General features: G+C 41.0%; 1 protein-coding gene across 2 annotated transcripts in view; it reads left to right on the forward strand.

Annotated features, from left to right (window-relative positions):
* The window catches only part of SUPV3L1 (Suv3 like RNA helicase), a 35,859-nt gene extending 23,501 nt beyond the window's left edge, over positions 1-12,358 (forward strand). For both annotated transcript variants that reach the window (XM_073353510.1, XM_073353511.1), the window contains 7 exons: positions 600-780; positions 1,196-1,289; positions 2,114-2,333; positions 2,894-2,974; positions 4,595-4,771; positions 11,279-11,427; positions 11,801-12,358. In XM_073353510.1, coding sequence (XP_073209611.1) covers positions 600-780; positions 1,196-1,289; positions 2,114-2,333; positions 2,894-2,974; positions 4,595-4,771; positions 11,279-11,427; positions 11,801-12,302 — 1,404 coding nt within the window. In that variant the 3' untranslated portion in view covers positions 12,303-12,358. The remainder of the gene's footprint in view (positions 1-599; positions 781-1,195; positions 1,290-2,113; positions 2,334-2,893; positions 2,975-4,594; positions 4,772-11,278; positions 11,428-11,800) is intronic.
* The last annotated feature ends 113 nt before the right edge of the window (positions 12,359-12,471 follow it).

Consider the following 12,471-nt stretch of genomic DNA (forward strand, 5'->3'; position numbering starts at 1 on the left):
GGCCTCCTTTACATGTCCAATTTTCCTAGAGGTCATGATGCCCACCTTTTTGCTCAGGTCACTTTATTATTAGTTAGTTCTTAAAAAATCTAAAATCAGTGGAAGAGTTTTTAAAATGCTAAAAGGGTTAACATATGCCAAGGAAAAAAGCTATACAAAGGAAAACAGATAACTCGGGTTAGCTACCGACATGTGCTCGTCTGCAAGGGACATTTTACAAATGTAGGTCCTGATTCTGAAAGCATTCTGCCTGCAGGACTCCCATATTGGAGAGCACAGTGTTTTCTCCCTAGTATTAATATAGTTTTACTTACATTGTATATGTCTGCAGTGGAATCGAATTTAGAAATAGAAGTGGTTCCTTTTCTGTCTCCTGAAAAGGTCAGTTTGGAAATGCTCGTAAGAATGTTCATTATTGTTTGGAAGGCAGAAGGGGATGACACATTTTCTCCTAGTACTTCTCTCGTTGGGATTGTGAGGCACAGTATAATCTTAAAGCTTTGATTGACTTGTCATATGAAGTTAAATTTTCATAGTAATTATAAATTTTGCAAAGGATTTTTGTTTTTTGCCTTGACAAAACTGCTGTTTAATCCTAGGTCAGAAACTACAAGAGGCTTACCCCTATTACCGTGCTGGATTATGCACTAGAATCTTTAGATAACCTCTGTCCTGGTGACTGCATTGTCTGTTTCAATAAGAACGATATTTATTCTGTGAGTCGGCAGATTGAAGCCCGAGGATTAGAATGTGCTGTCATATATGGCAGTCTCCCACCTGGTAAGATACTAGCTTTATCTCTCTTTTAAAGAGAAGGCTCTGTTTATTGCTGCTACCATATGAAAAGTATTTAATCAAGAGACTTTACATTTTTCAAGTTCTGTATCTAGATATTGAATTAAGACAACACTGAGCAAATTTTCTTTGTCTTGTATTGTAATGTTGGAGTTAAATCTTTATCAGCTGTGTAATCTTACTTTTGTTCCTCCAACAGTAACTTTTATTTTATTTTGATTTATTTAAAATGACACCCATCCATCTTTCTGGGAACACTTGCAAAAATTAACATTCCTGTTTCTTCAACTGTTATGCTTTTGTTCAGTGACATGTAAGAGCACGCAATCTTTTTTGTATAACAACTTTTGGTGGGTAAAGTCTGTTACAGAAAATGTACTTACGATTGATTCTGTTCTAGGGACAAAGCTTACCCAGGCAAAGAAATTCAATGACCCTGATGATCCATGTAAAATTCTAGTTGCTACAGATGCCATTGGAATGGGGCTTAATTTGTAAGTACTCTGAAAAGGCTAAGGCTTATTTTTCAGTGAGACAAGTGTGCTGGTTTTCCTCAGTCTTTCACAGTTTGCTTAACGTGGATAAAAACCCTTTTTGTACAGTACCCAGTATGTGTGTGTATATGTGTCCTCACTGGAATTAAGTGGTGGCTGACCTGACTGGGAAGAGCTATACTTTCTAGATACTGAAAATGATCGCAACAGTTAAACTGCTCATTTAGACTGCATCCTTTGTGGCACTGAGCATCTTCAATTCAGTGGCATTTGAGAGTGCTCAGCTCCACACAGGATTAGGTTCTTGTTCTCTGATGAGTGGTCTTAGTCAGGTCCCAGATGTTGCCATATCTTTTTGTGACGTGGTCACCATTGGACTCTGCTGAGATTGCAAAGGACTGAATCAGTGGATATCTAATTACTCTGGGTATTCCTTCTTAAACAGGACTGATAAGTCTAAAGAAAGGCCTTCTGTTTCCAATGTCTTCAGTCTGGCAACTTTGAACAGTAAATCCATATTAAAATAACATCTATAGTCTGAAGACCTCCCTGCTTTGTGAAAAGAAGGGACCTTGATAGGAAAAAGGAACTCCTTCCTCTGCAGCAGTTAGCTATATGGAAATAACTTGCATGACTGAAGAGAGAGAATGCAGTGTAGTTGTAGCTGTGTTAGCACCAGGGTATTAGAGACACAAGATGGGTGAAGTGGACCAACTCTTTCACCCCCAGAAGCTGGTCCAATAAAAGATATTACCTCACCTACTTTTTCTCTCTAAGAGAAAGTAGTCCATGATTTTTTGTCTGTCTTTGTTTAAATGTTTCAGGAGTATAAAGAGAATCATTTTTAATTCTCTAATAAAGCCAAGTATCAATGAAAAGGGAGAGAAGGAAATGGATGCAATTACAACATCTCAGGCTCTACAGATTTCAGGCAGAGCTGGAAGATTTAGCTCTGTGTTCAAGGAAGGGGAAGTCACTGCAATGTATCGTGATGACCTCGTACTGCTGAAAGAAATTTTGAATAGGTCTGTGCCTCCTATAGAGGTAAGAGTTTTAAATGTTCTGATCTCACCAGAGTGTGCTGGAGCTGCCTTGGTATTTTGTGATCCAGTATTCTTCACTGTACACTGTTGAGTCTGAGTAAGAAAATTGAATTGTACAGTGCCATCATTCTGAATGCGTGGGGCATTTGCAGGTTTCGTAAAACTCGTGAAGTCTCTCACTCACGTACTGCAGCTGCTCTTCTAGACTTTCTCTTCTTGAGCTTTGTTTTCATTTTGGTTCTTAAAAGTTCAGGATGGTTGTTCATTGTGGTGGATTCCATGGGGTACAGTGATTTCTTGACAGGTTTCAGAGTAACAGCCGTGTTAGTCTGTATTGGCAAAAAGAAAAGGAGTACTTGTGGCACCTTAGAGACTAACCAATTTATTTGAGCATAAGCTTTCGTGAGTTACAGCTCACTTCATCGAATGCATACTGTGGAAACTGCAGAAAACGGTGATTTCTTGCATGTTGTTCTGCTGGATTTTGCTTTTCAGAGACAGTTATTTTCAAAGGTTTTCTTTGTTAAAAAGCAATGTTCATTAGTTCTTCTTTTTCTTTAGACAGCTGGCCTGCATCCTACTGCTGAGCAGATAGAAATGTTTGCATACCATCTCCCTGATGCTACTCTATCAAATCTAATGGTAAGAATGATTAAATCTATAGAAACATGAGCTTTCATTTTTAAAATCACATAAATGTTACCTTATAATTACTACTTTACTGCAATGCAATGTAATTAAAAAGCCAAGATGCTGCTTTGTGGGTTTTTTATTAAGCAATTAGACATTTTGGGTTACCAGTATAGTGACAACTGATGCACTCAGAATGCTCATTGTAACCTTTTGTGTCACTAATGACCTGGAAGTCTCCAGGTAATCTTGTTTTGTTTTTAAGAGCATTTGTTGCTGCAGCCACTGCTGTTCACTTGTTTTGGTATTTTGAAAGTATATTTTTTGGTCTGAAGTTGGAGACATGCACTCAGATATTGAAGCAAAAATAATAGTTTTGGAAACTGCTTCTTGTGAAATTGTTCAAAACTAACCTAGTCATCTAGAATTTTGCTTTTTTTATGTCACTTTTTAGATTTTTCTTCTTCTGATCTTGTGTACTGTCTGAGGCAGTGTCTTCACTAAAGTTTGGACATCTGGATTCTGTAGCAGCCACTCAATCCCATCATTACTTGCTTTTTTGGATTTGTTCCATCTTACTAGTGAATTCACTGTAGTGCTCATAGAAGTTTATTTAGGAATAAACTTTTAATCCTGTGTTTTAAAACAACCGAACAAAAAAAGGACCATGGAGATTTAATCTTCTAAACAGATTACCAGAATTTTACAACCGTTCACACAGATTTCCTGAGTGTCTTGAGAGTCCACTAAAGTTATTAACAGCGAATACTAAGTTAGCTAACCAAAATGTACAAAGTTAACCTATTATGAAAAAGAGAGTTTCGTGCTGTCCAAATGGAGGCCTCATGTAAAACTCATGCTGATAGAATAGCAGCAAGTGTTTAAGCTTCTGCTTTCTAAAACCTCAAAGCTAGTATCCAAGTATACAAAAAATCTTTTAACTATTTTTTTCCTTTCAAAGTCTAATTAAATGCCTTATTTAAAATTTTGCTGTATGATACATATCCAGCCAAGCACACAGATCTGTGATTAAATGTATCTTTACTGATAATGTCCATACTGGTAAGAACTAATGCTGTGGACACTTATATTCAAGATTAGACTTTTTGTTTGTTTGTTTCAAGCACAAGTGGGGAGGAATAGCTGTTTGTCTTTATACTCTTCGATCTCAACTACTGCACCATTTTAGTTTATCTGTTTTCTCACTACTTTTTCCTGTAATCTCAAAAATCCTAAAGCCAACTTTATAATAATTTAATGGTTGAATTATCTACTGAAATAAAAAGAAATCTACCTTGTGTTATGCTGGTGACACAAATTTACAACAGTTTAATGTAGAAATAACTGACTTTGAGATCATACTATGTGGCTTATTATGTATGCTCCTATCCCACTATATTATATATTTAAGAAGAAGTTGTTTTACTTTTTTGTCACATACCCTCTGTACTGCTACGGAATCTGCATTACAGATGTAATTTTTAAAGGAAATCATGTAGGGAGAGAACAAACACAACCTATACAAAAATGATTTGTTTTTTAGCATGTCAATATGAAAGTTGGCAACCATCATTTGTGATAATCCTAAGCTGAACTTCAACTATTAACAGCATTTTAACTTTTTCTGAACAGGATATCTTTGTGAGCCTCTCACAAGTGGATGGGCTGTATTTTGTCTGCAATGTTGATGACTTTAAATTTCTAGCAGATATGATTCAGCACATTCCGCTAAATTTAAGGGTAAGGTATGTGTTCTGCACAGCACCCATCAACAGAAAACAGCCTTTTGTCTGCACCTCTTTGCTAAAGGTAAGTTCTTCAAATGTACAGTATTTATAATTGACTAGATCAGTCTTAAGCAAATATGTGTGCAGTTTCCAAATTGGCAGTTTCCAAGTGCATTTTAAAAAGCTCATGTGGAAGTAGAAATACAAACTAGGTGTTGAATTTGTAAAGAATACAACCTCTGTTAACTGTTCAGATAAAGTTTTGCAAATGCATTATCTTTTCACGTTTGAAACCCAGCTTCCACTTTAGGATGTAAATTAAAAAAAAAAAGTTGTCTAAACTTTCCCTTTGTTCACATCCCCAAATCCCATAACTTGCCCCGTGGGAATTTCTTAACTAGCAGAGGTCAGGAATGATGTACATATTCAGAGTTATGTGGCATTAAGCCTTGCACAGCACCTTCTAGCAGTAGCTTGCCTACAACCAGTTGGTGCCATTATTAGTTACTCATTTTTCTCAGCATCCATCTGTGAATAAAATAGAAGTAAACAAAAACATTTTTGCTGCATATCAGTGCAATGAGAAGTCTCTTATTTGTGTGAAAATACAGATCTGTATTTTACAAAATGGCTAGTGATTTTACTTTTCTCAAATTCTGAGTGCCTCATTTAAGCTACTAAAAAGGGCCAGATCTTCAGCTCTCCCCCTCTGAAAATCAGACTCCTGCCCAATGTCTGAAATTGGGCACCTAAAATCACTAATCACTTTTGAAAATTTAGGCCATAACTTTTGTGATTGAATTGTCTGCTAGCAAAACAGCTAAGATTCCCAAGTGTCCGTGGTTAATTTCTATTTAAAAAAACAACAAAAATCTTTTTTTTTTTTTAATTTAAAGCTGACAATAGTGTCCTTGTTACATCAGGGAATGGGTATCCAACATCACTTCCTCAACCTAGAAAAAATAATCTGAAATAAGAGAAGCATCGTTAGGATTCAACAAAACGAGCTGGCTGCTGATAGATCAAAGACAATGGGCAAAGCCCAGCTGACCATGCTAGGGAGGAGATCATCAAGCCATAAAAGTCTGCTCTCATTTTCTGGATAGCCCCATACTACTTAGTTGTGTGCATGGCCCTTAACAAATTGTTTTAATGAGGCACAGGAGGGGAGAGATGGCTCTTGGGTTGAATAGTTATGTAAAAAATGTGTGGTAGTTGAAGAAAATTCTGAGCTGCATAAAGTAAAACGTTTGAAATATGTGCATACAAACTTTAGATCACTTATTAAAATACAATAGCTGTGAAACCCTCACACTTAGTTGTTCTGATACTTCTGTTCCTTAGTCTCTAATAACAGATGCTTGTTCTTAACTCAATGAATAGACTGAGATCACAAAAGCAGTATTACCTGGCTAGTCAGACTTCATTCGACATGGTACTCTGTCATAGACGGAATGTTAGTTCTTCGAGGAATTGCACCTGTCCATTCCACTTTGGGTGTGTGAACACCCAATGCACTAGTGTCAGAGATTTTTCCCTCAGCGCTACCTGTCAGGGCAGCTTATGTGCCCTTTTCTTCCTCATGCTCCTGTGCGATGATATAAAGGGCAGAGCTGCCCCAGCCCCCGTAAGTTCCTTCTTCCATCTGTGATGGCTGTCGGAGCATGCTGCCTTGTTACTGCAAGTGTTTCCTCTTTCTAAATGTTTTCGATTGTATATAGCTAGTACTTGTTATTCTTAGTGTAGTGTTCTAGTGGTAGTTCTCTTTTTTCCTTTTACTAGCATACTTAGTTTATGCTTCAGTTCCCACTGGTTCTGCATACAGATACCTGGTGCTGGGGCAGGTCTTGGTCCCCGGGCTTCAAACCTTGCCATGAATGCAAAAAGCCGAGGCTGGTCAGTGACCTGCACTTCCATGTGCCTAAAGTGCTTCGGAGAAGCTCACATCAGTGGCAGGTGCCAAATCTTTAGGGACTTTAAGCCCAGAGCTAAAACAGACAGGGAGGTCAGACTAAAGCATCTTGTGGAGGCAGCCTTCTCCCAACCCTTGGAAACTTCCCACTTGAAGTGAGATCTGAGCATCTTTACTTTGGTTGGGAGTGCTCCTCCTATCATGACAGAGTGTCGATGCTGATCTACTTCTCTGATACTAAAGAAGAAACACTGCCAAATGTCATTGAGGAGATCCCTGGCACTGATGTTCAGCAGTCAAGCTGTGAAGCAAGATAGAGCATGCTCAGTGCCGAGGTGCTGTCCGGTGCATATGGAGGCTCAGGCATGGTCGTTGACTCGGCACTGGTACCGGTGAAATTGAGATCAACATCTAGGGAAGCACCATCCTGTGGTGCCATTCTCTTTGGCTCAGCAGCAGCAAAAGACTCTCCTGATGCCATCAGCACCTGAGGCATATGCTGCGGCATGCAATCTGCTAAGTCCGTCAGTGCTGGCTTTGCTGGAGGTTCAATTGACACTTCCCCCAGTACTGGCAGTCTCCAAGGAGCACTTGCCCGCCTCTAGAGTTTAGCACCTGATACCACAGGCACCTCTTGACGCTCTGGTACCACCTCGTATGGTGCTGTTAAAAGGTAAACAGGCTATGATTTCTCTGGTGCCATCCTTTTCAGTCTCCGGGCACTGCTCCCTGGCACCAAGAGATACTGCACCTTCCTGCTCGAACTGCACGGGTTCATTCTCTGAATTGGAAGTTGGATCTTGTGTGTCAACTGTATTACGTAAGCCATCACTCTTCTCCAAGGGGTTTTCATCTCTGGTGTCCAGCAGATGCTCCACATTGGTTGTTCGGTAGGGAGCCTTGGCAGGGGAAAAATTGGGCTCTGGTGCCATATCAACCGCCATATTGAAACCTGTGGCGGTTTCTGCCTACCTCCAGATCCTCTCCTTGCTCACCCTCCTCTACATCCTCTAGTAAGCATTATGAAGCTTCACATCAAGAACTGCAAGAAGTCTCTCCCAGTAATGAGCTCCCAAACATGAGCAATCTGCCCCAGTTAATCTCCCTTTAGAGAAATTTCAGGAAGTAACACCTCAGCCAGCCTTAGGTTCTTCCTCATCACCACCAGCTGAGGCAGCAGTGGTCAGTGTTTCCTCATCTCCTCCTGACAATTACATCAGGACATCCTCGAGAGGATGGCTTCCACCACAGACATACAGGTGGAAGTAGAGCTCACATAGATTGGCTGGTTGATATTTTGGGATCTGTGGGGTCTTGTCAAGTGGCATTTCTCATAAATGAGACTATTTTGGAGCCCACAAAAATAGCGTGACAAACACTATATTCCCTTCTCCCACTGCTAAAAGGACTGAATGGAGGTATTGCGTCTCCCTCGCGCCAGGGTCAGTTGGAGTCTACCTCAAAATCAAAGGATGTGAAGAAACTCTTTTTAGGAGAGAAGTTTATTCTACAGCTGGCCTGCAACTCTGGATTTCTAATCAATGAATATTGCTGGGGCATTGGTTTTCTCCCTCTGGGACATATATTTAAAATTTATAGACAAGTTGCCAGAGGAGGCTGGACAAGAGTTTTTTGCAATAGTGGACAAGGTAGCCAGGGCCTTGCTTCAGGTTGCATAGACTGCTCCAGATTCTACTGCTAGAATTCATCTACAGCTAGATCATAATAATGCATTAAATGTTCATGGATCTAGTCATCAGGCCTTCCTCAGGAGGGACCAGCACTCTCTTCGCAGCAAGGAGATGACAAGTTTCACAGTCTTAAAGGCTCTAGGGCTATGCTGAAGCCTTTGGGTATTTACACTCCTCTTCCAAAAGAAGCAGCAGTTTCCCCCGCAGCAGTCCTACCGTTATACTTTCTTTATGCCTTGTCAGCACCAGACTAGGAGAAAAGGGAAAAGTTACAGGTGGAGAACACCACCACCTCTTCTTTTCTCATCCACTGCGAGCTTGTCCAGACAACCTGGGAACAACAAACAGTCAGTTTGACAATCTTGGGAAGCACAGCGTACAAGGAGTTTTGCTATATTCTCAAACCCCGTTTATTTTTCCAACAGGCTATCCCACTTCCTAAGTGCTTGGACCTATATCACTACAGACTAGTGGATCTTAAACAAGATAGAATTGGGATCCATCCTTCACTTTATTTCTACCTCGTTCCCCGCCTCATTCCCCATCCCTTTTCAGGGACCTCTCTCAAGAGAAAGTTCTCCTTTGGGAGGTACAGCCTCTCCTCCAGTCAGGAGTCATAGAGGAAGTTCCTCCTTTACACAGAGGAAAGGGATTTTATTCATGCTGCTTTCTGATTCCAATGGAAAAAGGAGGTCTCAGGTCCATGCTAGACCTGTGAGAGCTGATGAAATACATAAGGAAAATCAATTTTCACATGGTCCCTTCGGCTTCCATTATCCCCTGTCTGGATCTTGGCGACTGGTACGCTGCCCTTGACTTAAAGAGTGTATTTCAGTGTGGCAATATATCAAAGCCCCAGGAGATTCCTCAGATTTATGGTCAAGCAATCCCACTGTCAGCTTGCAGTCCCTGCCATTTGGTCTGACTTTGGCCCCACCTGTCTTTACAAAGCATGGCATGGCAATGATGGCTGCATTCCACAGGAAATCAGGAGTACAAGTGTTTCCATATCTGAATAACTAGCTGGTGACAGGCTGATCCAAGAGGTGAGGTGGTGCTAATAAATGAGGAAAAGTCAGTCCTTTGACCTGTTCAGAGAATAGAATTTATAGGAGCAGTCTTGGATTCTCCAGAAGCCAGGGTGTTCCTCTTGCAAAGCAGATTCCAGACAATGTTTGCATTTTCTTAGATCTGAAAGCCCATTCTGCCATGGCAGCATGGAACTGTCTCACGCTTCTGGGACACATGGCTTCTTGTATTTACGTGGTTTGGCATGCTAGACTTCCTCTTAGGAAGGTGCAGGGCTGACTGAGCTTGGTGTACTTCCCAATTTGTCATCCACTGGACATGTTAGTTCAAGTGTTCAAAGAAGTCTTACTCTTTGGACTGATGGATGGACCAACCAATGTATGTGTGGGAGTTCCTTTTGTTCCCTACAACCTACTTTGACTCTGGTTACAGATGCTTCTGCTTTAGGTTGGGGACTCCACCTGGGAACTCTGCAGACACAAGGTTGATCTGTCCAGGATTTAGCTCTCCATATAGATGTAAGATAGTTGAGAGCTATTCATCTAGCTTGTCACGCTATTCTCCCCACATTAAGGGAAGGATTTTGCTAGTTCTTGTGGAAAACACAGCAGGAATGCTCTACGTGAACAGACACATAAGGACCAACTTGACACTTCTACGCCAAGAGGCAATGCTGTTTTGGGAGTTTTGTATTGCCAGCTTGATCCGCATCAAACTCTCTGACCTTCAAGGTGTCCAGAACAGTCTGGCAGATGAGCTGAGCAGATCTTTCACCAGTCACCAGGAGTAGTCTCTTTGTCTGGGGAGTTCTCCACATAGAGTTGTTTGCAATCTGATACAACAGGAAGTGTCATCAGTTTTGTTCAAGAACAGGTCACAGTCCAGGGTTTCTGACAGATTCTTTCCTGTTGCCTTGGAAAGACAACCTCATGTATGCTTACCCTCTGGTTCCACTCTTTCCTAGAGTGGTGTTAAAAAATCAGATAGGATCATGCTCACGTGACCCTTGTTGCACCGGCGCGATCTCCAGCATTGCTTTTCCACTCTACTGTCCCTTTCAACTAGGGCTCCATTGACACAAAAAACAGATCCAGATTTGATTTCCCAGGATCCTGGTCTCCTTCACCCCAAACCCAAGGCTCTTCATCTTACAGTTTGGATGCTCCATGGTTAAACGCCTCAGGAGTTTAACCTTCAGATTGAATTGGTTGAGAGTCACCTGAAGTGGAATGGACAAGTGCAATCACTTGAAGAAAAAACTAACCTGGTGTTCTTTGAAATGTGTTACACGTGTTCATTCTATGACCCACCCTCCTGCCCTTTTATCTCAGAGTCTGTCCAGTAAGAAGGAAATGGGAAGGTTTGGGGGGCAGCTCTACCCTTTTGTCATTGCTCAGCACCACAAGGCAGCAGAGGGTGCATGCGGCACCCCAAAGGGTACCACCAAGGGAAAAATCTGTGACAGAGCCTGGTCATCGGTGGGCGGGATCGAACCTGGGACCTCTGGAGCTTAGTGCATGGGCCTCCACCGCACAAGCTAAAAGCAGACTCATTTAACTCTCTCTCTTTAAGCGGTCTCGGTGCCATTAGATGGGACAGAACACCACACCTAGAAGGTGTGGGGGTTACACACACCCACCCACCCCCTAAAGTGCAGTGGACATGTACAACATATCTCAAAGAACAACTACAGAGCAGGTTAATAATTTTTTTTTTTATTTGCCAGTATTATGACTTTCCGTTATTACACTATATCCTCTCTCCAATATAAAAACACCTATACAGAGGGTATAGTTTAACAAAAAGTTGTTGCACTTGTAACTCATGCTAATACAGTCTGTTTCTGAGGCTTTGGGATGGACATTTGAAACGGTTTAATTAATTAATATGTTGTAAAAATACTCAGTTCTTGCTAACAGACTTGTACAAGACCTTGTTGAATCTGTTTATTTTCCAGTTTGCGAGGCAGTTTAGTAGAAATGAGCCTCTGACATTTGACTGGATATGCCGGCACACTAACTGGCCACTGGTCCCACCCAAGAACATCAAGGATCTTGTACACCTTGAGGCTGTTCATGATGTGTTTGACCTCTATCTGTGGTTAAGGTATTGAAACTGAAACTTAAGCTTTATTTTGGTTTTCTAGTATATTTGCAGCTCATGGACAAATGGAAGCCATGTTTTTATGTTGGTGCAAATTTAGCACTAGATGGGAGAATGCCACATAGACAGTTAAGCAGATCTCAGTGGAACCTACTGATTGTACAACCTGAGCAGATGCAACAGTTGTACTGTCAAGATCCGCTCTGATGATGAGGCAATGTGTAATATGATACACAAAGACGAGGCATATGGGTGGGAGCGGGTAGGCGGTCTCTTATATACCACATAATAGTAAGACAGCAACTTGATCTCTGCCTACTCCATTGACCTACAGCAGTTCTTGTATTGGCAAATTTAAAACATTTTTTTCTTTTAGTTACCGATTTATGGACATGTTCCCAGATGCCAGCCTCGTACGGGACATCCAGAAAGAACTAGACAACATTATACAAATTGGCGTGCGCAACATTACAAGGCTTATCAGAGCTTCAGAAGCTACTTCTGTTTCTGGTGCTATCGCTGTGCCAGATGACTTTCCTCTTCAGAGAACTGAAGTTAATGACAGGATGTTGAACTTGGAAGATCTTCCAGCAGCAAACCAAGATCAATTCTCAAATGCCACAAAGGTCCCAGGACAGAAGAGAATAAGACGATCTAAAGCTTTGGGCTATAAACCTGCTGAAGTACAGTCGAATATGAAAAGTCACGGACAAGGATCTCTTGCTGCCAGACTAGTGCGTGAAGGACTCCTTACCCAAGAAATGCTGAAACAACTAGAAAGGGAGTGGCAGGTTCACCACAATAACAATGGAAATTTCCCAACTGAAAAAAGAGATAATCAGAATGGTTCAAAAGGGACAGGGAAAAAGAAGAAGTGAAATAATGACCTAATTCCATTTAATTTTTGTTCACAGAATAAATACTATTTTACTAACCTCTTCTGGCATCTCTGGATTACACTGGTGCTGTTGCATTTTTTTTTTTTGTGGCTAGTTTTATGAAGCAAATATTCAGAGATGGATTCTTGTAAACTGAAAGGTTATTTTA

Source organism: Lepidochelys kempii, chromosome 7 (genome assembly GCF_965140265.1).
Source record: "Lepidochelys kempii isolate rLepKem1 chromosome 7, rLepKem1.hap2, whole genome shotgun sequence".
In the NCBI taxonomy this organism is placed as follows: Eukaryota; Metazoa; Chordata; order Testudines; family Cheloniidae; genus Lepidochelys; species Lepidochelys kempii.